The sequence below is a fragment of the Diospyros lotus genome, chromosome 10, assembly GCF_014633365.1.
Source record: "Diospyros lotus cultivar Yz01 chromosome 10, ASM1463336v1, whole genome shotgun sequence".
In the NCBI taxonomy this organism is placed as follows: domain Eukaryota; kingdom Viridiplantae; phylum Streptophyta; class Magnoliopsida; order Ericales; family Ebenaceae; genus Diospyros; species Diospyros lotus.
The window spans coordinates 26,683,365-26,704,152 of NC_068347.1; the positions used below are offsets into that span (position 1 = coordinate 26,683,365).

At 36.3% G+C, this 20,788-nt stretch overlaps 1 protein-coding gene across 2 annotated transcripts; it reads right to left on the bottom strand.

Annotated features, from left to right (window-relative positions):
* Nucleotides 1–150: 150 nt before the first annotated feature.
* On the bottom strand, nucleotides 151–19,312 carry LOC127811639 (cold-responsive protein kinase 1-like). 2 transcript variants are annotated; one of them, XM_052351666.1, is made up of 7 exons: nucleotides 19,108–19,312; nucleotides 17,591–17,741; nucleotides 17,265–17,380; nucleotides 16,957–17,167; nucleotides 15,945–16,182; nucleotides 3,492–3,642; nucleotides 151–940 (listed from the first exon to the last, which is right to left on the bottom strand). In XM_052351666.1, the coding sequence occupies exons 2-7, from the start codon at nucleotides 17,661–17,663 to the stop codon at nucleotides 548–550; spliced, it is 1,182 nt and encodes a 393-aa protein (XP_052207626.1). In that variant the 5' UTR covers nucleotides 17,664–17,741; nucleotides 19,108–19,312; the 3' UTR covers nucleotides 151–547. The 2 variants fall into 2 exon arrangements, with proteins under 2 accessions (XP_052207626.1, XP_052207627.1); XM_052351667.1 differs by lacking the exon at nucleotides 19,108–19,312 and adding an exon at nucleotides 18,732–19,095.
* Between the last annotated feature and the right edge of the window lie 1,476 nt (nucleotides 19,313–20,788).

Below are 20,788 nucleotides of genomic sequence, written 5' to 3' on the forward strand. Positions count from 1 at the left end.
TTTGCCTGACACGAGTAACATAACAATCCCTTACTTAAAGAATTTAATTAAATTCCCCATTTCATTGTTCTTTGGAGACTGTTTTGACTTAGTGGGAATACAACTGGAATTGAAACAATCATGTTCACATAGAGAATATGGGAGGAAACAGAAAGTAAATGGTTTGAATTTCTTTGAAATTGATGGCATAATATACATATTTCCCAAGTAATGCATGAGCTGATCTCATGCTCATTTACAATTACAACTGGGTAAGAATTTGAGACCAGACTAGAGAAAACGGGTCGGGTTGGTGTGGGGGAGTGCCTTGCCGCAACAAAAACAACAACAACAACAACAATAACCACCAGCACAAGCATTTAACTCTATTACATGGAATCGGGTACATGAATTATAGCTCCCCAACTCCGACTCCAAACTTGAAGGGTTATCCACCAAGAAAACAAGAGTGCATACAATCTGCACAAGCTAAACAATTAGCACAAGAAGAATCAGATGAATGAAATTAAATCAACAAAATTTCAGCTTCCTTTGTGGAGAGATGATTTCAGGCGCTTCGATCATATATTGAAGTGAAGGTCATGGTTGCGTGAGACGATGTTTCAGATGTCAAGGCCGTTCCGTCTAGGTTGTCTGAGCTAGACATCGCCAAATTGTACATTTCGTTGACTTTACCGCGCTCAGTTTTGGGGCTTTTTTTAACTTTGAGGTTCGACAGATCAGAGATCATGGATGGCTTTTCAATCTCCATTTCGTCCATGTTCATCTCACCTGTCAACATCCTGACCACAGTTGACATGGGGGGCCGGCGCTTGGCCACATCTTGGGTGCAGAGAAGACCAATCTTTAAGAATCGACAAGCTTCTTCAGGATCAAAATCCCCATTCAATGATGAATCTACCAACCACACAAGCTCCCTCGTCTGATACAGGTCCCATGCCTGCATAACAAAATCCTCATTTTTAGAAGAAGAAGAAGGAAGGGCAGATAGCAGATGCACTGAATGGAGATTAAAATTTTAGAACACAGCCAAAGAGGATGTTTTTTTGGAACGAGAGCTTAGACAACAAATGCATATCTATTACTCGTGTCAAGATGATGCATGTAAGGGAACCCCAAAAAAGGAGACAAAATAGATAACACAATCAATTTAACTACTCATGTTCATCATCAAACACGCATTGCTGCCCTTACGCAGTGTAGCAATTGAATATGAACGTTCAACAGACCTCAACAGGACCGTCCTCTACATCTAATGATTCATAACAGATGGAAGTTGATTAATTTTTATTGCTACTCAAATCCAATGAAATAACCAACAATTTAACTGCCATTCGGAAGTCATATAACTAAGAATCTTGCTCAAGGGAGAATTTTGATGCTAGTCTGAAATCAGTTCCCTGACCATAATATTGAAAGGGGAATCAATCCACTATGAATGTAATGTGCTCCAAAACTTGTTCACCAGAGCCCTGTGCTCAACCCAATGCTGTTCTGTTTCCCCAATACTTTTCAGGTGCACATCCCCCCTTCATGGGAACAAGAATAAATAGAAGAGTATTTTTTGGCTAAGTGTAGAAGAAAAGTTTTCACACATTCAAAGATGAGGCTTCCTACCATAATGGAAATGAAGACTCTAATGCCCTGCAGGCAACAGTATTTTCTTTTTCCATTGCAAGTCAGAAGATTAATTTTTTGGATCTGCATGCCTAATTGGTGAATGGATGTCATGAATGGGGAGATGTTCTTTGTGCAGCATATCTTCTTTCATGATAATAAGAGAGAAGGTGTCCATTTTATTTGGTCCCTCCAACACATAGTTATCAGGTTCCTTCTACCCCCCTGGAACTGCGATCCGGATCACACATCGCTAATCGTGGTTCTTTTGCATCCCAAGATCACGAGGAACACTATTAGAATCCCCAAAAAGATAGAATAATTAAAAATAGAATACTTTTCAAAAATAAATAGAAAAAAGAAAGTTAGCCTATCTCACTTTCTTGTATATTCTATTGCATTTTGAATTATATTCAAACCTAACTCTGTTTGCATAGGATTCTTTATTCAATTAGTTGTACAAGAGCATAGAAAATTCCAAACAAACTAACTTCCATAAGAGTGAAGTATCAATCCAACTAATTTCGACTCAAGTACAACTATAGAACATACCACGAACCAATTAAGCCTACCCTTCTCCATATCACAAAATTAGCATACTAATCTACCCCATATGTGTTCCTGTACTGTCCCAGAATGTACCATGTTTCTAATACTAAATGATATGTTCTCAGTGAGTGGGTGCAATGAAAGGATATAACGTTTTCATGTCCACCTCTTGGACAATGGAATGGCCCTTTGGTGGTATATAAACAGCCTCCAGTCACCATAATTTTCCAACCTAATCTCACAGAAAAAGATGATAACGTAAACTTCTCCCCCCACCCCCATTCCTTCCTTGTTCAACATAAGAGGCTTTAGTGTTGTTAAATAACAGATGTCTTCATTTATACAAGTTGGTTCAATGCCAAACAAAACTATCACAGGTGTAGGTAGAGTATCCAACATTCCAAAAGAATTATGTATGTGAGTGTCAAACCTACTTCTGCATGTAGATTAGTCGCGTATTTTCCAACATTCTTAATTTTGACGATTTTCTCTTGAGATGTGACAAAGAGCAACAAAATGATATTATTCCAAAGTTGCTCAAACATGCACAAATGTAGCACTTAAGATTTGCTACAGTACACTTTGTATTAAGGACCTATCATCAGAACCTGTTTCTACAGTTGGAGTTTATCAGTGTTTCTGCAACAAAAAACTATTTGAAGGACAACTTGGCCGGGAAGGAACTCAAAATACTATTTCCTTCCAATAATAAAATGATCAGATCATATTTTATTTTTTCCATTTTTGACATGCATTACATCTCAGTAGCAATTTGTTCATACCAACATGCATAATTAAATTGTCAACATAAGTCGTATGTTCTACATCAAGAACATTATAAAACATTATCAATTGCACCTTATCTTAACTAGGTTAGGGTCAATGGGATAGCATTTCAAAATAACAATATGGAAAAATTTTATGTTGGATGCTCTTCCTAATGCAACCCTCTAGTAAAGGAATGAAGAACATTAAAACATGAAATACAACATATTCACTGATCCCTTTTTATACTCTGCTCCTTCAGTAAGGATTTTTAGTTAATATTTCTAAAAAAGGCTTGGGGGGAGGACTTCTTGGTTCTTTATCATGGCAAAAAGAGGGCCTACAAGGTTGCAAAAGTATGAAACTTGGCCACTAGTTATTTTGCTACACGCTTCTGATTTTTCAATGACATCTACATCAGGTTTTTCTCTAGCCATCACAAATAAGAATGTTCTTTGCATGGACTAAGTCATCATGAATTACCATCCTCCAATACATGTAGTCACTGCTTCATGCAAAAAGAATGACTGTGAATGCGGAAATTATGGAAAGCTTCATACCCTTTCAAGAAGATATTGTTGTCCAACAGGTAATCGTGTATTTGTGTTGCATCTCCCACTGACTATTTCCAAAAGGAGGACACCAAAACTGTATACATCTGCTTTACGTGTCAAGGACCCTCCAATTGCGTACTCTGGTGCCAAATAACCTCTGAAACAACAACTTTGAATGTAAATTCAAAATGTTTAAACTGAAAAATTGAATATAAAATAAGAACTAAATTTGCTCCATAACCAATGTTCTTAGCGTTTCTTGTGTTTTTGGCAGAAAAAAATGGCCCCTCATGATCAAGTATTTTCCATGTCCAGGTCTACAAAGACTTTCATTTTGATGGTGGCCTCTTGAAGTAATCAAGTGCTTAGAATTTAATGGTGGATGGGCTAGTGTAAAATTAAGCGATCAAGGCTTCTTGTAAGTTGCAGGACAAGCCTCCAGAACTGCAATCCACTTTAGTTGATGGTGGGCAAAGCCAGAGAATGTTCAATTATGACTATTCAAATAAGAGTCTTTCCTGATGGCAAATGGTGGCTAAGACCTGATCTGGATCTTATAATGCCCTTTGAATCAGATTCAGATGGATCCAGCTTCTGAATAAAATCTCTTGCAGGAAGGGCCTGTTGACCTATCCACTGGATATTGTTATATTTTATTTTTCTTAATCTTTTTTATTTATACTTCTTGCATTGTATTTCTTTCCTTTTCTTTTTGTTACCATTCATTCTATTTAAACTGCAGAATGCACAATTGCTTTGATCTTTATGGTATATGAAACATTTTTTCTTTATCTTTTCTAACTTCAACTCCTTTCTAATTCAAATTATGTTTACTAGTTTTTTTTTTTCATGTACAACTGCTTCAAAGTGCAAAGCTTAAAGTTCAAAGCAATTTTTCTTTGACCTTTTCTTTTAATAGAAACCAAAGTTTTTATCATCAAGCTGCTGATTGTAAACTAGTTTATGTTTACAGGAAAATTTATTTTTCATAAATTTCGCACTTCTTTAACCTGTACTTTAGGCTTACCTTGCATCTACTCGTAAGAAATGTTTTAGTCAAAACCAATGTTGCACCAACAAATGAAGATCCTGTGGAGAAAGTTAATTTCTTCACTGAATCAAAGAACTGTACATAGCAGGAACATATACACAAAAAAGGAAGCTAATTACATCCCTAACAGTCTGGGATCTCCTAAGAATCAGCAATCAACCAATCCAAACAGGAAACAAAGAAGATTAGGAGCTGTAAATCTCCCTAGCTGCACTCCTAACTGTACATTACCCAAAATAGAGAAGATTTGGGATATTAATTCTGAAATATTCTAATACTCAAGCTGAAGAATATAGGTTTGCCATTCCCAAGTTGCCAACGATCTTTTGAAAAGTATGACTAGTTAGTCCTGGAGTGAGAACATCAATAAGTTGATCTCCTGATTGGACATATGGTGTATAAATCAACCCACTGTCGAACTTTTCTTTTATAAAGTGCCGATCTACTTCCACATGCTTAGTTTGATCGTGTTGAATTGAATTGTGAGCGATGGTTATGGCTAACGTCTTGCCACAAAATATTCTCATAGGTTTTTTCCACTCAATTCTGAGATCATCGAGGATTATCTTGAGCCAAAGAAACTCACAAATTCCTAGTGCCATGGACCTAAACTTAGCTTCTGCACTTGATCTTGCTACCACCGGTTGTTTCTTGCCCCTCTATGTGACTAAATTTCCCCCAACAAAATTGCAATAACCAAATGTTGATCTCCTATCAACTATGGAACCTGTATAGTCTACGTCTATGTAGGCTTCAAGGTTGAAGTTTGTACCTTTATTAAACATAATTCCTTTGCCCATATGTGGCTTCAAGTACTGAAGAATATGATATACTGCTTGAAGATGTGTCTTCTTAGAATTGTGCATGAATTGACTCACAACACTAACTGCATAGGCTATATCTGGTCGAGTGTGAGACAAATAGATTAGTCTTCCAACAAGCCTCTAGTACATTCCTTGGTCCACTGGCTCATCTCTTCACTAAGCTTGTGGTTAGTTTCAATTGGCATCTTTGGAGGTTTGCATTCTATTTGCCCGATCTCACTAAGTAGGTTAAGAACATAATTTTGCTGTGACATGAAGATGCCTTCTTTCGACCACACCACTTCTATTCCCAAGAAGTATTTTAATCGCCCTATATCCTTAATTTTCAAATTCCTTAGATAGGCATTCCCTTAGAACTTTCGCTTCCTTCTCATCATTTCCAGTGACAATTATGTCATTTACATAAACTAGGATGTTGTATGTTTCACAAACAAGGTGTGGTTGCCTAGACTTTGTTTACCCCCCATTGACAACATTGCTCTTGTAAACCTACCAAATTAGGCTTTGGGAGATTGTTTTAATCCATAGAGTGTCTTTTGAGTCTACACACCTTGTTTGTATCAGTGTTAAATCCTGGATGACAGACCATGTACATTTCTTCTTCTAAATCTCCATGGAGGAAGCCATTCTTCACATCAAGCTGGTGTAAATTCTAGTCAAAATTTGCTAGCAATGAAAGCAAGATTTGTACTGTATTTATCTTGGCCACTGGTGCGAATGTGTCTTGGTAGTTAACACCATATGTTTGAGTGTAGCTTTTTGCAACCAGTTTGACCTTGTATTTTTCCAAAAACCCATCTGCCTTATATTTCACAAAGAACACCCATTTGCATCCAACCGGTCTTTTTCCTCTCGGTAAATCAAGTATCTCTCAGGTTTTGTTCTTCTCAAGTGCATCCATTTCCACTCTCATGGCATGTCTCCACTCCTCACTCTCTAGTGCCTCGCATACAGTTTGAGGTATATTGATGGAGTTAAGGTGGGTGAGAAAGCTTTTGCATGAAGGTGACAGTGGAAAATCAGGAATGATATGACTGTCCAAATCTCAAGTTGTACAGATCTCTAGTTGTCTCCTTTATTCTGTGTTTCTAAATATAGCTTATGCCTAATAGGAAGGAGATTATGTATAATTGTAAATTAGCAATTTCTTATTCTTGTTATTTCCTATTTTTGTATAAATTAGATATTAATGTAGATTCATAATCTAGGATTAGAATATCTATATATAAATTGATGTCTCTCGAGTAATGCTTTGCAGGAAAACAAATATTTTCTTTCAATTATCTTTCTACTTGAGTTTTGTCATTCAACTATTTAGTTGCCTACTCGGGTAAACTTGTTATTTAGTCCCTTTTTTCGTTCATGGTATCAGAGCCATAACTGTTCAATCGCAGCCCTGTTTTCACCATGTTTGAAATTTCGTCTACATCTTGTACCTCTACTCCAACCCTGAACCCACATAGAAACTCCGAAACTCAGCCCAATCCTGTCCAAATTACCACCATTAGTTTAAATGGTGATAACTTTCTACACTGGTCTCAATCAATTCGAATGTACATACATGGGCGTGGCAAGATTGGGTATTTAACCAGTGATACGAAGTAGCCTAATGAAAAGGATCCAGCCTAATCCACATTGGATGCAGAAAATTCCATGGTCATGATATGGTTGGTGAATTTGATGGAAGAAGAAATAAGTGCAAATTACATGTGCTATGCAACAACAAAGGAACCTTAGGACGAGGTCACCCAAATGTATTCGAATTTGGGAAATCAGTCCCAAGTATATGAGTTGACCCTCAAACTAGGTGAGATCTGGCAAGAAGGAGACAGTGTTACAAAGTATTTCAATTCACTGAAACGGATGTGGCAAGATCTAGACCTATTCAATGACTATGAATGGAAATCTCCTGAAGATAGCAACTAATACACGAAGATGGTAGAAAACCACTGGGTTTTCAAATTCCTGGTTGGACTCAATATTGAGTTTGATGAAGTTAGAGGTAGAATACTTGGTAGGCAACCCCTCCCATCCCTTAGTGAAGTATTTTCTGAAGTTAGAAGGGAAGAAAGTCGGAGGCAGGTTATGCTTGAGGAAAAAAACTGAAAATATACACACCAGAACTTCGACTATGGTTGTTGATGCTAAGGTGTACAAAGTGAGCCACCAGGAGAAACCTAAAGTTTGGTGTGATCATTGTAATAAACGCCGTCATACACAGGGAAACTTGCTAGGTTGTCCATGGAAAGCCAGAAAATTGTAAACTCAAGAACGGCAAGAAACCTAGCCGTACCTACCCTACTGCGCATAAAGCTGAAACCAGTCCATTCACCGAGGAACAGATGGATCATCTTCTAAGACTGCTGAAATCCAATGCTTCATCTAGTACTCCTAGTGTGTCAATTGCTCAAATAAATAGTGATCCTATTGCTCTATCATGCTTTTCAAATTCTGCACCTTAGATTATAGATTTCGGTGCATCTGATCATATGACTAGTTCACCCCACTTATTTGATACTTATTCTCCTTGTCCTAGAAATGGAAAAGTTCACCCCACTTATTTGATACTTGTTCTCCTTGTCCTAGAAATGGAAAGGTCAGAATTGCTAACGATAGTTTCTCCTCTATTGCTAACCTTGCCAATAACCTTACGAGTAACCTGTTATCTGTGAGTAAACTATCCAAAGATTCTAACTTCTATGTTACTTTTTACAAATCTCATTGTAAATTCCAGGACCAAAACTTGGGGAGGAAGATTAATAGTGCTAGGATGATGCGTGGCCTCTACTATTTTGATGACAGCTCTTTCAGTAAAAAACCTAGTGCTCAAGGTTTGAGTTTGAGTAGTGTTTGCTCCATCCCTACTTATGATCAAATAATACTTTGGCATTGTAGACTAGGACACCTTAGTTTTTAGTATCTTAAATATTTATTTCCTAAGTTGTTTCAAAATATGGATGTTTCCCTATTTTAATGTGAAAGATGCTACTTGTTAAAGTCATCGTACTATGTATGTTGCAAAACCATATTGTGCCTCAACCTTTTTACTTGGTTCATAGTGATGTTTAGGGGCCCTCTAAGGTCACAACTCTAACTGGAAAAAAATGGTTTGTAACATACATTGACGATCATACTTGGTTGTGTTGGATTTATTGAATGAAAAATTTAAAGTAACCCAGTTACTTAAACATTTTTCTAACATGATTGAAAATCAATTCTAAACCAAAATTGGAATACTTCGTTCTGATAATGGAATGGAGTATTTCAATGAAGGATTGGCAACTTTTTTAAAAGAAAAAGGAATTTAACACTAATCCACTTGCCAAGATACCTCAGACCAAGATGGAATTACGAAACGAAAAAATAGACATTTATTTTAAGTTGCTCGTGTTATTATGTTTCCAGCAAACGTAACAAAATATTTATGGGGTGAGGCTGTGTTGACAGCAGCTTACTTGATTAATAGGATGCCTACTAGGACCTTAAAATATACAACTCCATTAGACTGTTTGAAACTTGTTTTTCTAGAATCTAAACTGCAAGTAAGTCTCCCTCTTAAGGTGTTTGGTTGCACAGTTTATGTTCACACACCTGCTAAATTCAAGTCCAAACTAGAGCCTAGGGCAGAAAAATGTGTTTTTATAGGGTATGGTCCTAACAAAAAAGGGTACAAATGCTACAACCAACAATCAAAAAAATGCATGTCATTATGGATGTAACCTTTGTTGAAAATGAACCCTTTTTTTAAAAATTCTCTTCAGGGGGAGAATGAGAGAGGAGAAGATAATTTTTGGAGTGTTGTATCTCTTACCAATACTATTCTGGAACAACCTACAAAAAACAAAATAATTCCGATCCCAGTCTACTTTTGCCAAGTAACAATGATTTAAATCTAGGGGGAGGAATACTACAACAAAACCTCAGACTTTGAACTTCAAGTTTACATTAGAAGGAAAAATCATACAAAAGAAAGGGACCTACCTATTACTCCAACACAATGCCAATTCGAATCTCAAAGTGATGGGCCTAGGAATCCTCCATGTAACTCCTTGATCCCAACTCCTACTTCAATTCGTAATCTCGTTCCTAATGAGCATTCAGATCTTGATATCCCAATTGCTCTTAGGAAAGGTACTCGTTCTTGTACTAATCATCCCATCTCAAAATACTTGTCATATGAAAACCTCTCTGTTGAGTTGTATATAGAGATAGTTAGCATGATGTCATGGCTTATGTCATGAGGTAGCATTATGTCATGGCTTATGTCATAATAGTTGTATATATATGCATTCCATCTCTTAGTTTGTAACTAATAGAGATACTCTTCAAATCATCTCACTCCCTCTCTCTCTAAACTCCTTTTGATCGTAGGTTAACCTCTGGTATTGTGTTCTTATGGGAGGAAATCTAGTTTCTTGGAAAAGTAAGAAACAAAATGTTGTAATTAGATCAAGTGCAGAGGCAGAGTATCAAGCTATGACTAATGCAACTTGTGAACTCATTTGGCTTAAACAACTCTTGCAGGAACTTAAGTTTTGTGAAGTGTTCCCTATGAAACTTGTTTGTAATAATCAAGTTGTCTTACACATTGCCTCCAATCCAGTGTTCCATGAACGGACCAAACACATTGAAATTGACTATCACTTTATTAAAGAAAAGTTGGTTGAAGGTGTTATTGTTACAGACTTTATTAACTCCAATGATCAACTTGCAAATGTCTTCACCAAGCCTCTAAAGGGTCCTCGGGTAGAATATATTTGTAACAAGATTGGTGCATATGATATCTATGCTTCAGCTTGAGGGGGGAGTGTTAAGTTGTACATAGAAATAGTTAGCATGATGTCATGGCTTATGTCATGATAGTTCTATATATATGTGTTCCATCTCTTAGTTTGTAACTAATAGAGATACTCTTCAAATCATCTCTCTCTCTCTCTCTCTCTCTAAATTCTCACACTCTCTAACAACCATAGAGCTTTTACTACTAAGATCTCTCACCTATTTGTTCCAAGAAACATATAGGAAGCTCTAGATGATTAGAGTTGGAAATCTGCAATTTTAGAAGAGATGAATGCTCTAAAGAAAAATGGCACATGGGAGATAGTTGATCTACCGGAGGGGTAAGAAAATAGTGGGATGCAAATGGGTGTTTAATATAAAATGCAATGCAGATGGAAGTATAGAAAGATACAAGGCGAGGCTAGTGGCCAAGGGATTTACACAGACCTATGGAATTGATTACTAGGAGACTTTCTCCCCTGTTGCAAAGTTAAATTCTATTAAGAGTTTTGCTTTCACTAGCTATAAATTTTAATTGGTCCATACATCAACTAGATGTGAAAAATGCCTTATTGAATGGAGATTTAGAGGAGGAAGTATTTATGAGTTTGCCTCCTAGCTTTGAAGAAAAATTTGGCAACAAGAAAGTATGCAAGCTAAGGAAATCCTTATATGGCCTTAAATAATCACCTAGCGCATGGTTTGAACGCTTTGGAAAGGCTATAAATAGTCACGGCTATTGCCAAAGTCAAGCAGATCATACCTTGTTCTATAAGCATTAAAGGGAAGGTAAAATTGCTCTCTTGATTGTTTATGTGGACGGCATAATCCTGACTGGTAATGATGTAACTAAACTGGAAAAGTTAAAAAAGGACCTTGCTGGTGACTTTGAAATCAAAGACCTAGGCAAACTAAAGTACTTTCTCGGAATGGAGTTTGCCAGATCAAAAAAAGGTATTTCTATTTGTCAACATAAATATATTCTTGCTTTACTTCGTGAGACAAGTTTAATGGTTGCAAAGTGGTGGAAACTTCCATTGAAGCCAACCTTAAGTTACAACTAGCCCAAGCTGAAAAGGTGGTCAACAGGGAATACTACTAGCATCTGGTGGGAAGACTGATCTATTTATCTCATACTCAACTTGATATTGCCTTTGTTGTTAGCAAGGTGAGTCAATTTATGCATTCTCTTGCTCTCAAACACTTTGAAGCTGTGTACAAGATCTTGAGGTACCTAAAAGGGACCCTAGAAGAGGGTTATTATTTAAAAAACATGGACATCTACAGATTGAGATCTATACAGATGCAAATTGGTCTAGCAGTGTTACTGATAGAAGATCTATCTTAGGTTATTGTGCCTTTGTGGGATGAAATCTTGTCACATGGCAAAGTAAAAAACAAAATGTCGTGGCATGATGTAGTGTAAAAGCTGAATTTAGGGTCATTGCTCACAAGACATGTGAGGGGATGTGGATCAAAAGACTGCTAGAAGAATTAAAAACATTTGACTCCACTCCTATGAAAATATATTGTGACAACAAAGCTACACTCGCAATTGCCCACAACCCAATTCTTCATGACAGAACCAAGCATGTGGAAGCAGACAAACATTTTATCAAAGAAAAGCTTGACAACAAGCTGATCTATATGCCTTACATTCCAACCAATGATAAAATAGCGGATATTCTCACAAGGGGGCTACATAGAAGTCATTTTGACAAGCTGAAAAGCAAACTGGCCATGAAAAATATCTGTAGACCGGCTTGAGGGGGAGTGTGGAAAATCAAGAATGATATGGCTATCCAAATCTCTAGCTGTACAGATCTCTAGCTGTCTGCTTTATGCTATGTTTCTAAATATAGCTTAGCCTAATATGAAGGAGAATATGTATAGCTGTAAATTAGGAGTTTCCCATTCTTGTTATTTCATATTTCTATATAGATTAGATATTAATGTAGATTCCTAATCTAGGATTAGAATATCTGTATATAAACTAATGTCTCTCGAGTAATGCTTTGCAGGAAAAAATTATTCTCTTTCAATTATCTTTCTACTCGAGTTTTGTTATTCAACTATCCAGTTGCTACTCAGGTAAACCTGTTATTCAGTCCCTTTTTCATTCAGTGACATTCTTTCAAAGGTCACAAAATGAGACAAGGGATGACTTGTACATTTCTCACTACCTTTTCTGAGGGCAATAGGAAGGTCAAGGTCACTCTCATTACTATGTGAATTTGAGAGTGAAAAATCATGGTTAGAACCAATAATAGGAGAAGAAGTACTAACCTCTATGTTTACCTCAATTTCGAGATTCGGTCCGGATAGTTCAGTGTGTTTTGGTGAAATCATGATACTCTTCCTTCTTGAATAGATAGATTCAATAGGTGGCCTTTGATCGGATTCTAGGGGTTTTGCTAGTTGGGAATTAGGCTTAGACTCAGTTTGGGTTTCAACAGGAGGAGACTCTGGAGGTACAGGAGCATCAAGTTGTTGTGTGGAGGAAAAGCGTAAGGATAAGAAATTAATCCAATCATTGTCTTCCAAAGGCATAGGCTCCCCCTGAAGACAAGGATTGGCACAGAAATGGTCAATTTCAACGAAAGTGACATCATCCAAGACAAAGGTTTTACGGGATGAGGGATGGTAACATTTGTAGCTATTTTGAGTGGAGAAATACCCTATGAAGACACATTTGAGAGCTCATGGATCAAGTTTGGTATGGTTATGGGAGTGAATATAGACAAATGCAACGTAGCCAAAGACCCAAGTGGGCAAGAAGAGTGAAGAAGTAAAATGTAGATAAAATTGAGAGAAAACCTGCCAAGGACTCTTAAAATCAAGAAAGTGGGAGGGGGTGCAATTGATTAAATAATTCATTCGTGGTGAAAATAGGAGGATAAGGTTTGATTGAAATAATCCCAAACATTGTCTAACCTTATCTTCTTGATTTTCACCCCAAATTGGTTTTGAATCAAATTATGAAAGATAGGAAAAATGACACTCACATCAAATTTTTTCTTTAAAAGAAAAACCCAGGTTACACGAGTGCAATCTTTAATAAAGGATACAAACCAATTAGTCCCAAAATATTTTGAACATTAGAGGGTCCCCAAATATCTGTGTGCATTAAAAAGACAGGCATTGAGGATCTTTCATTACTAATTGGAAAATGCACGCATTTGTGTTTGGCAAATTCACAAATATCACAATGAAATGAGCTGACATCGACGTTTTTAAATAAAGATGGGAACATGACACAAAAAACCTTGAACAAAGAATGACCAAAACAATAATGCTGCAGCCAGATTTGACTCGGGGAAGTACTGCTTGTATCGGACAGCAAGGAGGTAGAAAATAACCCTTACCAAACCCACCAATTTTGCCTGCCAATTCAAGATAGTAAAGCCCATTGTTTCCCTTAGCATGCCCAATCATCCTCCCTAAATCTCAATCCTAAAAAACACAGTAATTTGAAAGAAAAGTTAGGCTGCAATTGGAGTCATTGATCAGGTGGTGAACAGATATGAGGTTTGTGGTGAGTTTTAAGACATGTAAGGAATTCTTTAAGGTTAGAGAAGGGCTTAGATGAATGTCACCTATTCCGGCTACAGTGATGGGGGGATGCATTAGTTGTGATAATTTTCTGGGAGCTGGAACGTAGAGTATAAGTGGAGCAAAATTTTGAGGAACGGGTCATGTGATGGGTTGCTCCAAAATCAATTATCCATGAAGTAGATAAGTTGTAATCCAAAGCACTAAGACAATGAGAGGCAAGAGAGGAGAGACATACTTGATTGTGCAAATGAGCAGACAACGGGGTTGGTGGAAGGTGTACCTAGAGTTTCAAGAAGGGCCTTCAGCATCTCGATGTCCTTTATATCGAGTCCCATTCTGCTAGAGGTTTCCTAGGATCCTGTCTCCTCTTTTGACTAAGACAAGTTTGCCTATCCCTTCCTTTGTCCGCCATACCCACAGTCAGCATCTTGGGGTCTACCATGCAGCTTATAGCATTCATCTTTTACACGGCCCTTTTTCTTGCAGTAGTTACACACAAGATTGAACCTGTTGGTTTGCTTAGATTCAGATTTCTTACCCTCTGGATGTGACACAGCTTGCATGTCTAGAGGATTTTTGTAGCCCTTTGCTTTTAACGCTGATCCTTCCATCGCTTGGTCATTGAGCATCACATCCCTTCCACTTTCCTCGGCCCAGATGATAGCAATGGTCTCATTCAGCAATGGTAATTCATCCTTGCCAAAGATCTGGACTCTAACCTGATCATATTTTGGCCGAAGTCCAGCCAAGAACTCATAGATTCGATCTTTTTCAATAAACTTTCTTAGTGTAGCAGCATCTTCCTAGTCTTTCATTGGGATAGACCAGCAGTGATCCATCTCTTGCCATAAATTCTTTAACAAATTGGTATATTTTGTGACAGAGAGATTACCTTGCTTGGCAGCTATCAATTTAGTCTTGATCTCATAAATCTGGGCTGAGTCGTTCTTCTTGGAGAACATCTGTTGAATAGCCTCCCAAATCTCCTTTGCCAAGGACAAGAACGTACAAGTATCACTGATTTCCGGTACCATTGCATTCCAAAGCCATGACATGACCATCGAGTTCTGTTTGTCCCAGTCCCATGCTACAAACTTAGGGTCATCAGGTTTTGGTCTTGTGCCAAGAAGATGGCTGAGTTTCCCTTTCCCTTTGAGAAACTTTTGAACCAGTTGTGAACACTTCAAATAGTTTTTTCCATTCAATCTTTAAGAGGAATGGAGATTCTGCAATTCTCTTGAGGGTACATTGTTTGACTGCTTCTTCTGCAGAAACAGGGGTTTCGAGACTGATAGAGATGGATTCAGACATGTCAATGTTAGGTGGGTTTTTGTTATCACAAGGGAAAGCTGATTCTGGGAAAAATTTCTAGAGAGACACTGCAGTCAGGTACCTGCCCTGTTGATGACTGGCGGCCTAGGGTTGGACGGCGCAAGCACTGACTGGAGTTGAACAACAACTGTCTAGGATTTGGGCAGCGGCTGGCTAGGGTTTGATAGTGAAATGGCTATGGATCCTAACCTAGCTCTGATACCATGTGGAGAAAGCTAATTTCTTCACTGAACCAAAAAGCTGTACATAGCAGGAATATATATACAAAAAAGGAATCTAATTACATCCCTAACAGTTTGGGATCTCCTAAGAATCAGCAATCAACTAATCTAAAATGGAAACAAAGAAGATTAGGAGATGCAAATCTCCCTAGCTGTACTCCGAACTGTACATTGCCTAAAATAGAGAAGATTTGGGATATTAGTTCTGAAATATTCTGACAGATCCATTTTTGGTTGTTTATTTCATAGAGGGATGGCATCAGCAAAATTGAATATATTCAACTAAGAAAACCATTGAAACCTTTAGAAAACATGCCAACATAATAAAACCTAAGAGCTTTTGTAAGAGTAGTGATTGAAAATACACATAGACGATGTGAAGCACCATTCTACCCAATGAGGTCACTGAATAAATGTCTTAGAAGACTGATTTACGTAATTTGACCAACAAAATCAACAGAGTAACATTAACGAATTTTAGACATTTTTTTTTGCTTGATAATGAATTTTAGACAATTGAAAGAACATTGGGCTGTTGGTGGTCTAGAAAAAGTTAGGTTTATGTAGATGACTGATTAAGTTGCCATTTAGGCCAAAACAATGATGAACAGGATGGGGATGAACTCTTATGATTAGATGGATTAATTAGATTGTGGATGCATCATCAAAACCATCCTAAATGATTATTTAAACTTACAGTGTTCCTGCCACACGGGTGCTGACATGAGTAGTGTTCTCAGGGATCAATTTAGCGAGGCCAAAGTCTGAAATTTTGGGACTGAAGTCTTTGTCAAGGAGAATATTGCTAGCTTTGATATCTCGATGAACAATATGCGGTTGCACTTCCTCATGAAGAAACATAAGCCCCCGTGCAACCCCTATGCAAATTCGAGTTCGTGTTGTCCAATCAAAATGGATGCTACTTTGGCGTCCACCTGAAAGCCAAAGAATCAGAGTGTACACTGCTTAATCTTTTTATACCGAGAAAATGAAAAAAAGAGAGGGAAGGGGGGAAAACAAGAACAAGAAATGAAAAGGGCAAAAGAAAAGATAAATCAGAAAGTACTTTCAGCATCATCAGGTCCTATAAACTAAGGAGCTATTTATCGGAGTTTTCAATTGTCTATTTTCAATCTTTTCATGTTTAATTTTGGTTTCCATTTAAAAAATGAAAAGGAAAAACATGATTTTTGATCTTTTTCTAATTTTATTTTTGATTTTTTTTCCCTTCCCACCACTAGAAACCAGAGTAGCCAGCAACCCCTATGGCAAGTTAACAAGACGCTGGCAACCCAAGCCTGGCTGACTGCCAGAGGGTTCAGTAACTTCAGTTGTCAGCGGCCGGAGTGTAGGGCAGGGAAGAAACTGAAAAATGGAATGAAAATGTAAAAACATATTTGTCCTTTTTTCATTTTTTTTGAAAAGATTTAAAAAAAAAATATTAAAACAAAAAAGCAAATGCCATTTTCTGTTTTTGTTCCCAAAATAATGAAAATGAACACTCTATCAACGGAAAAGCCCACATATTAGAACCAGTTTCTTCCTCCATTATTTTGAAAAGATTGAAAACAGGGCCACAATGCAAGATTGATACAGCTCTTCATCAAAAGTTCTGCAATATAACCACTACTCTACAGATGCAAGCACTCAGCTTCATATGCTACTCTACATACAAGGACTTTCAAATCAACAATAACAGATAAAATTACCAAGAAGTGTTTGTGCCAGGCTGTTATTCTCGAGGTAGTTGTAGACTAAAATTCTCTGATCTTCTTCCACACAACAGCCATAGAGCTTGACTAAGTTTTCATGCTCTATTGTTGAAATCACTTGAATCTCTGTTAAAAACTCCTTTATTCCTTGTCTTGATTCAGGTGAAAGAACCTTTACAGCAGCAACTGTGCCATTCCTAAGCCTTCCCTAACAATCGACAAGCAGATTTGTTTGGAAAAATTAGTACACGGTGATGAAGCAAGCATTCTTATGCACGCATGTATACAAGGATATCTTCAATCACCTTGAAGACAGAACCAAAACCACCCTCGCCAATTTTATTGATGGGACTGAAATCAGCAGTGGCAGATCTTATCTCTCTATAAGTAAAGAGATTGAGATTGTGGATGCCTGAAATTTCTGCACATGATACAATAATATGATATTTTAGATATATGAATAAGGCTAGAAAAATACCATCTAGAATCTAGATGCCTTTTTCAATAACATATGCAGGTCATTTAGCAATGAAATTAGCTGATAAGAAAGGTGCAGATTTTTATCTGTTATATCATTTTCTAGCATTTTCAGATTTTTGTTGTTGTCTATCTGCAACAGCTAAGAGTATACCTTCATCAATTTCAGGAGATTGTTTAGTTGATGGGCCCACTGTCCTACCAGAAAAGCAAGAGAAACAAATCATAACTGTGCAATACACTAATGTCACGCCTCCTCCACAGTACTTCCCGGAAAATGTTCCAGATTAAATATAAAACAAGACCTGGCAAAGCAAACCACAGGCACGTATGTTATTCCAAACCTAAAAAGCTCACAGATGGTTCTAAAAGTGCCAATATATTTTGGCTGTCCACTGTCCAAAGGCGGGATTCCAGAAATTGAAGGGAGCTCTAATGAGCACAAAAGTACTAACAAAAAGCAAGATTTCCTCGAAAAACAAACATTTACAACATTGATGACTATTCCTATCTGGGGTATAGTACGTTAATATTTAGGGTAATTTCTTTACTTGGTTTATGAGTAAAAGGTGTAATGAATAGCTTTAAGTGTTAACATCTACTTGACTGTCATAGTCTGATAAAGTTCCAGATAATGTCAGAAAGCCAGCATGTGACACGCTGCAGATTATCTTAAAAACTTAAGTACTAATCAAATTAATTATGGACCCAGCAAAAAAAACAAAATAAAATAACATGTGGAATTAGTTCAAATTATTTATGAACCATAGATCTCGAGTATTTAGAAAAGATTAACCACCTCACGTTGCTTCAATAACAGTTTGTTCAAAAATATCCTCAATGAAATTGATGAAATTACCAGTTTGGGTTGATAACCATTGCGATACCAGACCTTATAGCACTTCAAGAAGGGAACTATGGAAAATATTTACAAGGACTTGATTATGTCAAGCTAACCAGGAAGAGGCAGATTGATTTTTCTTGAAATCAAGAAATTCACATATTCAGCATAAAATTTAAAGGAAATGATATAACAAACCAATTAAGAAGAGCAATCTACCAATATCCGGGACACCCAAAAACCTTAAAATGAGATGTACAACGCTTCTTGGAAAACTGGATGTCCTAATCAACACATTGTACACTACCCACTTCACACTTGCAACTAATCAAAGCTCACCTTTGTTTCCTCAATTCTTGCTACAAGCTTACAATTAGGCCTACCTACAATAAAAGATAATTAACTGCCAAGAGATGAAAAGAAGAGTTTCGCCGCTTTATGGTAAGAAATTTACCCTACTCCCAACCATCCAATCTTACGTTTCTTCTTTCCCATTTGATGTGTCAAACTTCAAAGACTCAAGAGAATTATAATAATCATCAATTATCCATATTACCCATCTCTTCTAAACACAACTCAAAAACCCAGAAAGAACCCTCGGAAGAATCTGGTTTTGCTGAATAAAAAATTTACGAGTATCAAAACCAACGAGGATAAGCAATGTTAAAACCCGCATCAAATGGATAGCCTGCAAGTTACATCTCTGCTCTCGCAATGTAAGTGGGAAAAACCAGCTCTTTGCTTAAACAATAATTCGTCCACAAACAGAAACGTGAAAAACAACAATGAATTGAAAGTAGACCAACAAAACGAAATTGGAAGAAACCCACCTCGTAAATCCCCAGAAAGAAAAGAAGCATGAGAATCGAAAGAGAAAATGATGCACTGGTTAAGAACCCGATTCCGGGTTTCGCACGAAAATTACGAAGAACTTTGGAATTCGCCGCCGGAAAGTCAACAGACGAATGCATACGACATTTGAACCGTGTCTCCTCTCATCTCCACGTGATAATAACTAATGAAAGCTTATAGCCGCCGTACATGAACCATCTTCTCCCCTTGTTAATTCTATAAGTTCTATAGGGGCAATGCTATTGTCACTCTCTCCTGTTTGTAATTCTTACATTATTGGATTACCCTCCTAGCACGATTTTGTCTTGTTTGTACTTTTAATTTTGATAAAAAAAATAAGTTATAAATAAAAAAAACTTTACTTTATGATAAGCAATCAAACTCACGACCTAATGCGAATCTTAACGTATCGGACCCAACCACTTAAATTGTACTCTGAGACATCTTATATTATCTTACGTAAATATTGTAATAATTTAAATTTTTATAAAGCTTGTTCTTCTCGCCTATTAAGCCATTACATACTCCATCATTAATTAGATATAATTTTTTTAAAATATTGAAATTCATTCATTTTTATCCTAAACAGATCCCTAATTGAACCAAAATAGCTTAAAGAAATTACTCTTGAACTCAAAAAAACGTTCATTACTCTTAAGCTACCATCTCCACCTCAACGGCACAAGTATTCATTCTAATTGTTTATTTTTAAATTTATTAAAAAGATGCCATTAAAAGTTAAATTTACTTAAATAGTATTTGTTGATTAATATATAAATCCTAAAAAATGAAATATAAAAAATATTTCAGATAAAAGTATTTTTTATTATATTTATTAAATTTATCTGATGATCCTTGAAAAAAAACTCACATAACTTCTTATATAGGTTTTTTCAGATAAATTTATCATCTCCTCCCATTTCGAATAAATTTATTTTGATCCTTATAAATAAAAAAAAATAATGCATGTATTCCTTAGTGTATTTCAAAAAATTTTACAAATAGTTTGATAAGAATCTTTGAATGATTTTCAGTCTTTTCTTGATCATTTTATATTTTGATACAGGAAGCATTTCAATCTTATCTTAATACAATCTTATTTTACTCATTTTAACAAACGCTACGTAAATAGTTCACATGTGAATGAATGTTTATATGTCTACCAACTTTATTTTTTTGGGTCAAGATATAGAATGGTTAAGATAAAAGTATGAAGTATTATAAGATTATTATCAAACTGTTTGTTAAATTTGTTGGAATACACTGAATGACACATGTGTCATTTTTCTTATCTGTAAGAATCAAAATAATTTTATCCAGATAGAGAAGAGATAAATTTATCTAAAAAAATTTATATAAAAAATCACGTAACTTTTTTTTCAAGAGTCGCCAGATAAATTTAACAAATACAATAGAAAACACTTTTGTCTGGAATATTTTCCATATCCCATATTTTGTAGTCTATATCTTAGTTAAGACACACTACTTAGGTATAATTAGTGAGTCATTTTGTGTGCTAGATAAATTTGTTTAAGACTAAATTAATTATATATCTCTTAAACTTTAGTTATTTACCTTGAATATTTCTTAAATTTTAAAAATTTGTCCCCTTAGCCTCTAAATCTGTTAAAATTGACCGTCACACCTCTTACGCCTAAA